This window comes from Neodiprion lecontei, chromosome 7 (genome assembly GCF_021901455.1).
Source record: "Neodiprion lecontei isolate iyNeoLeco1 chromosome 7, iyNeoLeco1.1, whole genome shotgun sequence".
NCBI classification, from domain to species: Eukaryota; Metazoa; Arthropoda; class Insecta; order Hymenoptera; family Diprionidae; genus Neodiprion; species Neodiprion lecontei.
In genome coordinates, this window is record NC_060266.1 from 4,323,923 (window position 1) to 4,337,891 (window position 13,969).

The following is a 13,969-nucleotide window of genomic DNA, read 5'->3' on the forward strand; positions in this document are numbered from 1 at the left end:
TACCGTCAATTGCGGTTTCCAAATGATCGGATCAGACATTGGTGTGAGAATTTTTTTTTTTCCAAAATAAGCGACGGTCGGTTTTCAAGATCGAGCGAACGGATTTCACCGGAATAACCTCACCTATACACTCATATAGCCGGTAGCCATGCATAATATAGGCAGCGAAGTCGGGTATTTTTTATCCTGAGAAATTGCAAGGTTACAGCACGGACGTAAGTCAGGATTTGTAAAGGTAGGGCAGCGGGAAAAAATTTTTCGTTGTCAGTCGCGACTTACGGACGGAAGTTTTATATCATCTTCTTTGATAAAACCGCACCTTTTCACCGATGACATATCGATGCCAATTTCGTCGCGCCCTATTTCCGCAAACGAAATTACATAACTTTCTGCTTTTTGCTTTCTTTTTTTCTTCTTCTTTTCTCAATCATTTTTTGACAACGGTGCAATTTTTCGTTCACGTCAAATTAGAACATTATCTGAAAAACTCGGAAATCGATCGAGGCTCTAATATTTTTCACTCGGAAACTGTTGCATATTTTTTTGTTCATTTGTTTTTTTTTTGCTAGTCTAGCTTGTACGATTTTTCGTCTTCAAGCCCGAAGAAAGCCTGATTATGAATGCTTGCCAGACAGAGATAAAATTAATGCACCAATGAGCGTTCGCGAAACTGAAATATCCATTAATTTTCAATTTACGTTACAATCCAAGTTTCTTGCGAAACTTACTTGTCAAACGTTTTGTAAATTCTACAAGACACTTCGCTCAGCGGTGAAAAAATGAATATTCGCCCGCATATGCGAAGACAAAGATAAGGGAAAATATATCAGCGAAGCAGAGCTTCGGAAAGCTTTGAAAGCTTTGGGAGTGAGCCAGTCCAACCGGAAGTCAGCAGTTTGGGGTCGCTGACCATGTCTAGGGATGTGGGGGGAGGGGGATTTTCGGAGCGTATACCGCGAGTCTGAGCTTGTGTTGAGGTGAAACCAAAGTTCAAGCCGTAATTCCGGTTTCCGGCGAATTTGGAATACGGCGCACCTGTTATCAACCCGTTTGTAACTGTCAGCAATTGTCCCCGCAGTACCATTCGGGTCTTCATAAAGTAAAACCGCCAGGCTTTCGTCATCAAACGACCCTATAAGTCGACCATATCAACCTGGGACCAGGAGTACCGATCACCATGATTTTTGAAGAGATCCTGACGTCAAAGGATGCACTTCACAATCCTTTCACCTCGGATAAGCAACGCGCCGAATAGGATTCCATTCGCGTGAAAGAAACCTGACCGACGAAACGAACGGAGAACGTCTTTCCACCAGTAACTACTTGGAAGTTACGTCGATCGCGTCCTGCGCCCAGTGGCTCTTGTATAAAATGGATGCTGGGTCGAAATCCAGGTTCCTTATATACCATCCTTGCCCATCTCTTTCGTAACGCAGCGATACGTGCAGGAGCTAGAAAATCGAGACTCGTCAGGCAGAGTTGGGTTCACGTTATCTCCGAATAAGCTCTTCTCCTTATCAACATCCTCATCAGACTCATCGTCGAGATTGACTTCGAGGATTTGCCGGTACTAATCCGGTTTCGAAACGCTCGTCCGGTGTTCAAATCATCCAGTATATTGGCCGGTATATATAATTGTCGTCAATATGCGGAGAGAAAAGTCTGTCGTTACGTAATTTGCCGGGTTTCACAACTTCCAAGTTCAGACATGAACCCTTCCGTGGTCCACATTGTCCTGCTGGTCAATTACCCCATGCTCGACGAGTGAATTGCAGATTCGCCTTCCGACTAGTCCGACCCTGCAAGACCGTCACTTTGGAAGCGTATAACGAGTGGTTAATTCGTATAAAAAGAAATAGCCTTTTCAATGTAACAACGGCGCGTCTGTTGGTTTCTCTGAAGTGGGATTGCAGATTCATTTATATTCCAAGGAATGCTCGTCTAGAGGGTCAATCGAGCCCTGAAAGGCAAAAGTGCATTCAAGGAAGTTGAGAAGTGGTTTAAAGGGGGGAAGAGAAAGAAAAAAAAAACGAAAAAAAAAAGAACAAAAAAAAAAAAAAAAAACGAAGACAACTAGAATAAAGACAAGAGACGTGGCAACATCGCGGAGAAACGGCCGCCAGGCGAGGCGGCGAAGAGGGTTGCGGGGGAGACCTCGATCAATATGGCGGATGGAAAGGGTGTGCCAGGGGTGGTAGGGGAAATGGGGGCATAGGGGAAACCGTAGAGGAAGCTCGAAGTGGGGGCTCTACAGTCACGTCACGTCACGCTACGGCATGCCATGCTGTCAACGTGACCTTGAGGCAAATCTAGAAAGAGGTGGACCACTTCTTACACTCTCGACGAAAAATTGTCCAAGCATTTTTTCTTCACCATCGACTTCGCCCATCTTCCAAGGTGTGCGAATTTATTTGAAGGGTTTGGAACACCATCGATAGACCAACCCATGGAATACCACAATGTGAATATCGAGTACAAGTTGAGGGACCATCGATTTGTTTTGTACCTTTCAATAGATGATCATCCTTAATTTTTACGGTTGAACCGTTGCAAAAGTCCAACAAATTTTTGTCGAATCGTTCGGTCGAAATAGATGAAAATAAAATTTGACAAACCGTGCACGAGTTGTCATGTGCAGATATTTCTGCACTCTCTGGAATCCGAGGCTGGATGACGAAACTAGTTTTCACGCTGTTTTAACGAACTGGTGAAACTTTTTTCAACTGGAACTACAACTTTTCGGGCTTACAAACATGCGGTGTATGATTAGTGCTTTCTCGGGCTTAAGCTGCACCGATTTTATTTGCGACTTAAAAAACTTGTGTCAGATATGAACACCGTTTTTCATGACGTGTCTGATCGCATTTGGGTTACCCTTGTCATCGATTAAGCTAAAAATTGAACAATTTCGACGTGACGATAATTTCATGACGGTACGATTTCAGTTTCCGGTCTTAAAGACTCCCTCAATCACTCGTAAACTAAACGAGCACATTTCTTATTTTCTTGATGAAAACAAACAGACCAGTACTTCCACCACTCTGGAGTAAACGGGTCTCGATTGTCGTTACGAAAAATTTTCAACCGCGAAATGTGTAATACTAGAAATCATCCAAACGATATCGCAAAGACAGACTGTAATATATTATTTCTGATAGAGTTGTTTTCGCTTGATCAGAAAAAAAGGTGCTGGAAGTGGATAACATGCGTTACCCTTTACGTTATACACATAGAAAGTCACTCGAGTGCTCGAACCGCCATTGAGTTCTTATCTCTATCATTCTGCTTCGTCTCACGCGTGATCCTGAAATCAAAGGATTTTTTAACTGGCCATCCTCCTCCGTTTATCTGTGATACTTTATCTGTATGTGCGTAATATATATATATATATATATATATATATGTTATACTTCAGGGATCACGATTTTCTTTACGGTTTTGGTTTATTCATCATTTCCTTTCCCGCTAACTCACCTGGAAAGTTATCTCGGATATCTATAAAAATCATCTGGTTGAAGGTACAAGGGTTTTCATAGTGATCTCCACCATAAACTTGCTTTCCGTATACCATCTAAAAACAGTTGAATGAACAACGGATAAATGCAGTGTCAATAATTGAATCTTTGGGTACAGGGAATAATTTTATCACATCGTGAATGCTGAAGTCTTCTTGTAAGGTTACAGCAATTATGGACAGTGTTTGAAATATCAAATTCAGTCCAAAAGGTGAAACGAGTCGTAGGTTCATTTTTTCGCTGGGTAAAAGTCTGGAAAAAGAAACAGGGTCAAGTACTGAAGAAATTTTCCTCGTAGCGAATTCAGGGAACTGGGTAGATGTAAATTATGCATCGCGTCGAAGTGAAATTTTTGCAACAGCACAGTCCGATTTCAGTTTCGAACAGAGCTTTAATCTCTCGTTGTTACAGTAGAGTTAGTACGAAGTTAAACATTCACCAATCATCGTAAAGTTCTCCGAGTGAAAGAAAGAAAGAAAGGAAGAAGTAAGAAACGGTCATTCAATCGCAATTAATCCACACGGTCTTACAGAGTTCGAACTCTCATTGAAGAGAGCTGGCGACTCTTTGCGTGTCTGCACTCAGTTGCAATGCCGTTTTCCAAGAATCGCTGTCTTAACGATTTAATTAACAATGAAAGGTTTGCGAGCCTCGTTTCTACGTCGAGTTCATCCAGCTCCAGTTCGCAGTTTCTCTTAAACCACTCCCAGCTATACAGGACTTTCTTGTCCCGGTTCTTGGCGTTTCCACGATCCCACCCATTCCATCCCATCCCATCCCATTTCATCCCATCCCATCCTTACGGGCAAACAATCCTAACCAGCTCCCTGAAAACGCCCCCGTCTCTACACGTCCACAATTTTCGCAGCCAATTAGGAACTCCTCCCTTCCTCCCGCCTTTTAATTAGCGCCGTTCTAGAATTATCATTAAATTGTCAAAATAAAACACGCGTTGATTAGATTAGGATCGAGCAGACTGCGTGTTCTTATATCCCTGTAAATTCGCCTCGAGTTATACCGCGGCATGAATGATCACATGTTGGATAATATTATCGCATGCATCGATTCTGCGAAAACCTGAATTCTAACAACTCCTAACAAACCTACGTACATTGACTAAAAATAGACCGGCTGATTGTTGCAAGAACCGCAGCTCATTTGTCAAAATGACTGATGATCATCTTGCCCTGAAAGTGATGCAAATCCCACGTTTAGAATATTGGAATAACAGAAAATACGATATGCTATCATTTATCAAGAGTTTATTATCGAGCAATCAGCACTCTGAATATATTATTCGATGTATGCGCGTACAAATCGTTTCCTGCGTCCGTCTGATCTGTACAGTAAAATTGACTGGATTAAAAAAACGTTGAAGTACCCAAATAAAGATTATCAGAGAACAGCGATAGAGTCCAACGCGAGGTAAACCATGCCGGTATTTCAGTCACGTTTGCTTATCTGAGAGCCAATCTTCTTTGCCGACACAGCTAAGTGTCCACAAAAGGAGAAGAAAAACTCAGAGAAAAAGAGTTCTTATACAACGTAATTCATAAAAGCGAGAGTCACTTGGAGATCTATCACAATTACATGGACGAGAGCTGTTCACTTCGGTAGTTTGAACTTCCGCTTGCCTCGTCGTTTTTCTCAGCGGCTGGCACCGACTGTAAGTCGAAGCGTACCGCGGGTAAAGCAGAATGCGCCCCGGGTAAAGCAGAGCGGCAGAGGGAAAGCACGCTAGTTCGATCAGCCTAAACGTCAGCCTGAGCTATTCCTCCCTTCCGCTCTACTCGGGTCGTTTTGGAATCTAACGAACTTTCTCACCCTTCCGCAATTTGCAGTAAGGTCTGAAGTACAAGGCATTCCATGCGCTTTGTACTTTAGACAGTCGGAGGGTGCCCAGGGGCAGATTTACACATTCTACATGCTACACCAGCCAAGGTCTGCTGATTTGCACGCCCCTTTCTTGGGTCGCCGGGGTTCACTTTCATGATGGGTGGAAAAGAACAATAGTCGTTGAAAGTATTACCGGGATGTGCAATTCTCCGCGAATTTTACGTAGGGAGGCAAATTTTCAATTTAACTTTGAATAAATTTCTTCTTTTTCACGACGTTCTGCATTTCGTATTACAGTTATATTTATTGTTATCATACCTACGTATGTTGGTTATACAAGGGAATTGTAGTAGAACACGGTTGCTTGGCGCATTATTTGTCCGACAATTTCTCCATGGTAAACTTTTATCGTAAACCGGTCTTACGTCAAGTTTTCAAGTAGAGTTAACCACCTGACACTAATTTTCAAAGTTTTCCAAACAAAAGGTTTCAGCCCGACGCGACGACGTTAAGCCGATCTCTGTGCAGCCCTGAGCAACACGAAAGCTCGCGTGTAAAACATCCCCCTCCCCTTCCCCCCCCCCGCTCCTCATTGCGATCGCAGAGTATACAACGAGTATTAATTCGAAGAAACGTTGTTACTTGTAAGTAACAGTCACTGAATTCAACAACAGCAGAAGAATCCGAAGAGTTTATCACTCGTGGATTTAATTTACGTCTGGTTTCAAGATTACAAAGGTTTCTAAAGATTTCAGAAGATTTCAAGACGTTTCAAAAGTTTACAACAGATTTCGGATGGTTACAAATATTTCGAAGATTTCGACGGATCACAAAAGATTTTCAAATAATTTCAGTGGATTTTGAAAGATTTAGACGGATTTCAAAGATCTTAAAGGACTTCAAAAAAATTTCAAGAGATTGCAAATAGTTTGAAACTGATTGAAATAGTTTTCTGAGGATCTTTAAGGATTGCAAGTGATTTCCAAGAGATTTCTAATGATTTTAGAAGATTTGAGAAGATTTCAAGAGACTCCAGAAGACTTCTAAGGATTTCAAAAGATTTTCAATGGTTTCAAAGGATTTCAGTTCATTTTAAGAGACTTCAGCCAGATGATTTCAAGAGATATTTCATAGACTACAAAATATTTCAGCAGATTTCGAATATTTCAATAGTACTCGAGAAACTTTACAAGATTGACGAAAAAGCGTAAATCAGATTTCAGTATTTATCAACCCCTCAGAAAAATTGAATAATTTCCGTGTGTAAAGGTGGACTATAAATAAAAAATGTTCATCAATGAAACTATTCGGAAACACTGAATTTATCTACCGTTGAGATTGATTCTTTCTTTTTCCAAATTGCGTCATCGCATTATCGATATCGCGTTTGCTCACGGGGTGGAAAATTGATCCAAATGAATATGTTATGTTACAGAGCTTGCGGAGCATGATCGTGACGAACGTAACGGACGCGTGCGAGGTTCACGATCCGTGTCAACACGGTGGGATTTGTATTTCAACGGACAGCGGACCGATCTGCGAGTGTCGGACAGGAGACTACGAGGGTGTCTACTGCGAAAAAGGTGAGCCCCATGCTTTTTGAGCCGTAGTATAAATCGCCATCGTTCCGAGTCGTTGAAGTTCCGTGGACCAGTATTGCGGTTGTAAGTTTAATATGTGTGATAAAGAATAGTACGGACAAAATCCAGGCATTTACAGAATTTCGTTCCATGTGGTCACATGGGATTCTGTGATATTCGAGCACGTGAAACGTGCGAAGGAAGCAACGTAATGAAAGGATACGTACACCTACACTTAACTTGATGTGTTACGTAAATTATTTCTGGAAAATTATACGTCACATTGCCGGAAAATCTTTTCATCTAACGTATTATTTTCTGCGTTACGTGTGTGATATAACCGCAGGGAAAAATATATATATACGGAAAAATTATACGACTCAGGTTCGTTCGCAAGGTTATGAGATTAGGGTTTGACATTGCTGTAAGTTTAGGTTATAGTCTCGTAAGCGTGGGAGGTAACGATGGTGAAACGCTAACGGAATCGAAGAAAAAAGATTTCGGGATACTTGAACCTCGAAGTGTTTCGCGCTTTAGACTTTCTTCGAGTTCACCTAAGCAACGTGAACATTTTGCTTTTTCAGCGAGATAAGTATTTCTTCGATGGCAAAGAACTTACTTGTTCGTTAGTGGTGAGAAAAAATTTTGGCATGGAAATTGAAATACGTGAAAGATTTATTAACGTGAAAAATTTTCTACCCAGAAATATATTTTTCGATCGTGGTAAAAAATGTAAAATAGTCAAGGACTGAGCGGTAACCGGAACCAAAAATTTCTCTCAGTGTTCGTATGGGATCATTTCTTATCACCGAGATCGATGAACGCGTTTCGATGCCTGAGAATCAGTCCCGAGTAATTTATCTATACCTGAGTGTTTTTTACTTATTTGTTTATTTTTTTTTCATTCATACCTTGCCATCAACAAACACGTACAATTGGATTACCTTCTGAAACCTGAAAGAAACGTTTTACCGTAAAGATCGATATCTAATTATAATTAGATTAATGACTGCAACGAAGACGATTTTGTTTCTTACATTATTATTTCTTTTTTTTTTTCTATGGTGTGTCCAGAGGCATGGAGCACTGTGCTACCGACAGCTGGCACTGACGAATTCTGGGAGTGGGATTACAGTGAGTTTGAAACTTAAGTCCCCTTAAGTTCCCGTAATTATTTATCGAGCTTATCAATCATCTCGCTGTTTAAGTCTGTACATAATGATCATATTTTGTTTCAACCATGAATCACCTGCTAGTTTGGATTCAATTTACTGATGGTGAAAAATTTTTCAAATTTACCATAAAAATACTCGTATTATCTGGATAATTTTTTTTCTACCACCTAAATATCATCTAGATAATTTTCAATCCATGCTAGATTATCAAGTCTTAAAATAGTTAAGAACAAAATTATTCTTCGTTGGAAACACGAGCACACAAATGAATAATTGAGTTCAATGTGTAAAATAATCTGTCAATATTGAATGGTGAACTTTTTGGAAAGTTTGAAAATTATCTAAAACGCAGGTAATTCGTGCAGGCAGTTGGCTAGCTTTTGAAAGTATACATTCAGGACTTCTGACCGCTCAACTATTTCCCTTGAAGATAAATTCAAAAACACAATATATGGTATATATATATATATATATATACACGAAACCGAAGAAATAAATACATCATCATTGTAAATTATACGAGTTAATTTTCATTATAATTTCTTGCAGAAGTTGTTAATTAATCGTGCAATTAAACAATTATCGTACGCATTAAATTACATCGAAACAAAGTCTTTCGGGCTTTTAAAATAACCTAGACGGCGATAAAAAAAAAACCCAGTCTAACGATCATTTGTCATCTCAGTTCGTTTGTCCGAACTCTTGAAAGTAATGAATACGATCGTTATATGCAGGGATTTTTATCCCTTCCCATTTTGGGTGTTTAACGTTTTGACAACGGCACGTGTTAATTTTGAATTAAACGATCCTCCTCGTTTTTGATTAATGGTAATGCAAGTAACTCGGGTTATACCGCTATCAAGGTATGAAATAAACGACGCGAGATTTTTTTTTTTTTTTTCAATTTTTGTCCGTCTTTTTACACGAAGGGTGTATAATCCGCGAATAAAATTATAGAATAACGATCCGAGCCTCGTATCAGACTTTTGGTTTATCACAGCAAACTGAAAACTCTCCAACTTACGGATTATAAATCATATGCATGAAAATTATTAATTTCTCCGCAGGGTAAACCGCTTCGCTATAGGTGAGATATTTTATAAATATATATATGCATAAAATACATTATGCGATGGGCAGAGTTTTGCGCTGAAAGGACGCGAGACGCTTTCCAAATTGTCAAACTTTTGGCTCGAGGCAGTCGAGTTTAGCCGTTCCGACCTTCCAGAAATATGCAAACTTGCAAATCTTTCTAGATGAAACTGGTTACGATAGAAGTAGATAAGATATTACGAGTTTTTAAACTAGGATCATAATTTCTAACCGAAATGAAATCCGCGCTTGAAATAACCAGACTTCGTAGGTTTTCAAATTGGATTCTCGATCCTTTGGGACATGAAACAAGAATCCAAGTTGATTAAAAAAAAAAATATATAAACCGAGTAAAATATATTTTGAACGTGACGTCACTTGGAGAACAAAACCGACATTTGTTCAAGTTGGTAGTTTTTTTTTTTTTTCTTTGTCTTTAATCAAAAAATTGCATCAAAATTTCTTGTTTTTTATTCGCGAAGTGGATGGAATTCTTGAAAGCATAAAGCAATCCATCAGACGGCCGATTTCCAACGGCATGAATGAACTTGACGAGCGAGTGGATTTTGAAAGGATTTTTATTGATTCAATTCGCACGACACAATTACGAGCATTGTACTTTCGCATCGTTTCGTTTGTAGTATAGGTACTCGGGATATTTTTAAAACACTGAAAGTCGTCGCTTTATAATGAGAGGGAAAAAAAAAAGAAAAAAAAATTGCGATATGAAAACGGAGAATATCGCGTGTCACGCTCGGCTGGCACCGTATTTTCGAAATCTATATTTCATTCGATATCGTTAAGTCATCAATATTCAACCTGCGGCACAAACAACGCGCCTTTTGTCGTCAACATTTTGCACATGGGTAGAATGACGAAAAAGATGCGAAACTGGTATAAAAGAAAAAAGAAGGCATAAAAAAGAAAGACGAGATGCCGTTTAAGCGTGAATTCGTATTTTCATATGTATGTGGAAGAAATTCCGAGGAGAAAGGTAAAACAGTTTTCTTTAGAGATCGTGAAGCTGAAGCATTGAATTTGTCGTATCCTTTTACCTGCACCGGACGCTCTCCGCAAATTTACCGAAGGCTTTAGGAAAGAAGGGAAGTTCTTTGAGGTCTTTGTCATATCCGACGTCGTGTATTATAATACAAGCGTTGAATTATTGAACATTCATATATATTCAAAGTAAACATGTTTGTGTTATTTTCGTAAATTTAAGGGGGTAGGTATACGTTACGTGTACAGCTTGAAATAGATGGCTGGAAAAGTACTTACATAATATTACGGAATTTATGTGTTGATAATCGGTTATTTAATTCAACCGGGGTTTGCTTTATTCAAAGTTGCGTAGATCGAACTTCGTTTGCATTATGGTGTGCAAAGAGAAATTATTTTTTTTTCTCAAACGTTCGTCAAAATTTTGTCAGAGCATCTCAAAAACAATATCTCAGCCGAAGATGAGCTCTTAATATTTATATTTAGCAGTGCCTATTTTATTTTTTTCGTTTTCCTTAACGCGTCAAAAAAACTCGGCAAATTTTATTATCATCTTTATTGCGGTTTATTATTTTCCCTTACTAATCTTATCCCAAAGGACTCGCTTTTGGTTGGAAATGTGTAGCCAATACATCCTTAAGGATTTCTCTTCGTTCGCTGATGCAGCATCGGAGAAACAAGTCCAGGATGCATTATTCTTCTGGATAAAAGGAGAGGGATGAATCCTTTTGAACCAATTTACGTATCCGACGTGCAGTCGGATCCGCGCATGACACGTAAATAGGGTCACGTAAGGCAAGTTAAAATTAAAACGACGGCTTTAAAGGGGAATTTACGATAGAAAAAATTGATTTTCTGTCGTTTGCATTTTTGAAAAGTTTCATCCCTCCTCTCAATGGACCCGTATCCATTTTTTCCTTAAACAATTTGTCGGTGCATCACCCTGATTCATTTAAATGAGGATCTAACGAGGCAATTTTACTCTCTAAGAGAGGTAAGATGCGCGTATCTAAAGCATCTAAAATTTTTTAAACACATACCGTATGATCAAAAAATTGACTTAAATTCCTGTAAATGAGCACCCAAGCCGAACTTTGAGTCCAATCGTATGAAGTAAAGTTCGGTGGTTCTAGAATGCGTCGAGAGTCAATGCAATGAGAAAATTATGAAATCGCACCGAGTGACTCGGTCGGAAAGGAAGAAATCTACCGAGCAACAGACGCAGCTCTCGTAGGCGCAGCTTTTGTATCGTAAAAAATTATCTTCAAAGTTGAGAAATGAAATTAGCCGAAATTTTTGACACCACTTGCCTGAAGTCGGTGGGAAACTTGTAACCTCACAGGTAGTATCTAATTATTGTGAGCCATTTTGCCCCTAAGATAATTAATTAGAAGGGGTTGTTAACGGCGTTCTGTCGATATTGTTGTTGCAGACAAAGCACCTTCAGAAGCAACTTTCAAAGGCACGGAGTACCTAACGATAGATCTGAGCAAGGCTGAACCAGTTATGAGTACTCAGGAGTCGATCAGTATTTACTTCAAGACAAGACAGCCCAACGGACTCTTATTCTATTCCGGTAAGTTGAACGAATCGTTCGTTAAGAATTTCTTCAATATTTCGGTTCAAGAAATCGTAGGGGAGTGGATAGAGCGGGAAAATACTTTGAGCCCTTGTAATTCCATGTTGTCCCCTTTACCCTTGACCGAGTGTTTAATCAGGAGTTAAAACGGTGGGATTGTTAAATTCAACGAATTCCGGCGTAAGCGAAATATTTCATACGTTAAATTTTGCCGCGTAGAATATCCCCCGAAGGCAGAGAGGTAGAGATATGCTCGACGTCTCATCTCCCATGGGAGTCTGTATACAGAGGGGGAGAAATTCTTGTAAATATATAGAAGCAAGTAGACTGCGGACAATAAAATACCTCCGCGAAGTTGAAACACCTGCTCAAAGTTTCACGGGCTGGATAGCATGTCAAGAATAATGATTCATTCCGCAGGCGAAGCAGGTGACTATCTCACGATATCGCTAAAGGATGGAGGCGCTGCGGTTGGCATGACATTAGCTAATGGCAGGCTGGATCTTCACATCAAACCCGCGAGGGTCAGATTCGACGATAATCAGTGGCACAGAATCGTCGTACATAGGCGAGTTCAAGAGGTGAGTAGATCCAGCATTTACATCTTGCCTAGGTTCGTATCTGCGTTATGTGCACGTGATCGAAGATTCGATTACCCAAAGTTTGGAAACGTCATGTCCGTTCCAAGAAACATTCAGGAGTCGAGTATTCCGTGGGTTATAGACTAGAATTTCGTGCCAATCTTGCGCTATTCGATGTCGATTTAACACTACCTCGTGCCGAATATCCAAGATGACCGCTGACTAGATCCAATGTCTACATTTTGTTTAGGCACCCACATCATGTACCTGTACTGTTGACGAGCACATGATCGATGATTTGGTGATTATTGAAGGTTTGGAAATGTCGTGTTCATTCCAAGAAGCATCCAGGATTGGATTATTTTGTGGGTAAACTAGAATTTGGTGTCGATCTTGCGCTATTCGATGTCAATGTAACACTACCCCATGCCGAATATCCAAATTGACCGCTGACTAGATCAAATGTCTACATTTTGTGTAGGTTCCCACATCACTTACGTATAACATTGGCAAGCACATGATCGACGATTTGATTTGGACATGCCATGTCCATTCCAAGAAACATTCAGTTTAGACTAGAATTTGGTGAGGATCTCATATTATTCGATGTCAATATAACGTATAACATCACCTCATGCTGAACATACAAATTGACCTCAAAAATGATGTAAGCCTGCGAATTTTAACAGTCTCATAACTGTGCTGGTCCGAAATGTCGGAGTTTAACGGGTCCGATAACGCAGCTCGCAATCATGTTGCAGCCACGAGCCAACTGACCAAACAGCTCCGACCGTACTAACATAGTCAGGTTAAACAAGGTAAACATCGTTTACATCGACACGTCTAACCTAGTCAAGGCTCGGGTATTCGGCCATTGTCCGTTAGGTTGTAGGCCAGTCTCTGTGTGCGCGGGTAATGTACGGAAACGATCATCAGATACCAGGCAACAAGACCAGCAGCCATCCCGCCCACATGAGAGCCTCGGGCCGGAGGCTTGTTTCCATCGTAACTTTGTTACCTGCACGCGTATAGGGCAGTTCAATGAAATCAGGCCGCATGGCGGGACGCACACCTCGGATTGAAGGACGCTCGATACATGCTCGCGTGACTTTGGGGGATGATATGCCTCGACGTTCCCTGGTATAATGGGGGATTATTAGGATGGTACTTGAAAAGGTCATTTTTGAACTCCTACCGGCTCGCCCGCCAAATCGGCTGCACATAATTCAAAAATAATTCCCAACGTTTTTCAGGTTTTTATCTCAACTCTAACACGCGCCCCGAAGAGGGCGCATTATGGGTGAACCTGTACTCAAAAATTTAAAAATTCGTACGGAAACATCGAGTAACAAGTCTGAAAAATTTAGGGAATTATTTTTCAATTATCTGGAGGCAATTTGAGGGGGCGAGCTGGTCGAAATTCAAAACATGACGCTTTTAAGGACCATCCTAGGGATTAAGGGGCCTGTTGTGTCGGGCAAAGATATACCGAGAATGAATTGAGAAATGGATATATATATATATATATATATATATATATATATATGTATGTATGCTTTGAAGTGATGAAGATACGGTCATTTCCGAAAGTTGTGCGCAGGCACTTGAATCG

General features: G+C 40.2%; 1 protein-coding gene across 5 annotated transcripts in view; it reads left to right on the forward strand.

Moving 5' to 3' along the window:
- Positions 1-13,969, forward strand: part of LOC107224304 (neurexin-1) — a 90,363-nt gene that overhangs the window by 24,509 nt on the left and 51,885 nt on the right. For 4 of the 5 annotated variants that reach the window (XM_046744951.1, XM_046744953.1, XM_046744952.1 and 1 more), the window contains 4 exons: positions 6,787-6,934; positions 8,006-8,065; positions 11,630-11,773; positions 12,197-12,357. In XM_046744951.1, the coding sequence (XP_046600907.1) occupies positions 6,787-6,934; positions 8,006-8,065; positions 11,630-11,773; positions 12,197-12,357 (513 nt within the window). The remainder of the gene's footprint in view (positions 1-6,786; positions 6,935-8,005; positions 8,066-11,629; positions 11,774-12,196; positions 12,358-13,969) is intronic. The other variant, XM_046744954.1, reaches the window with a different exon arrangement.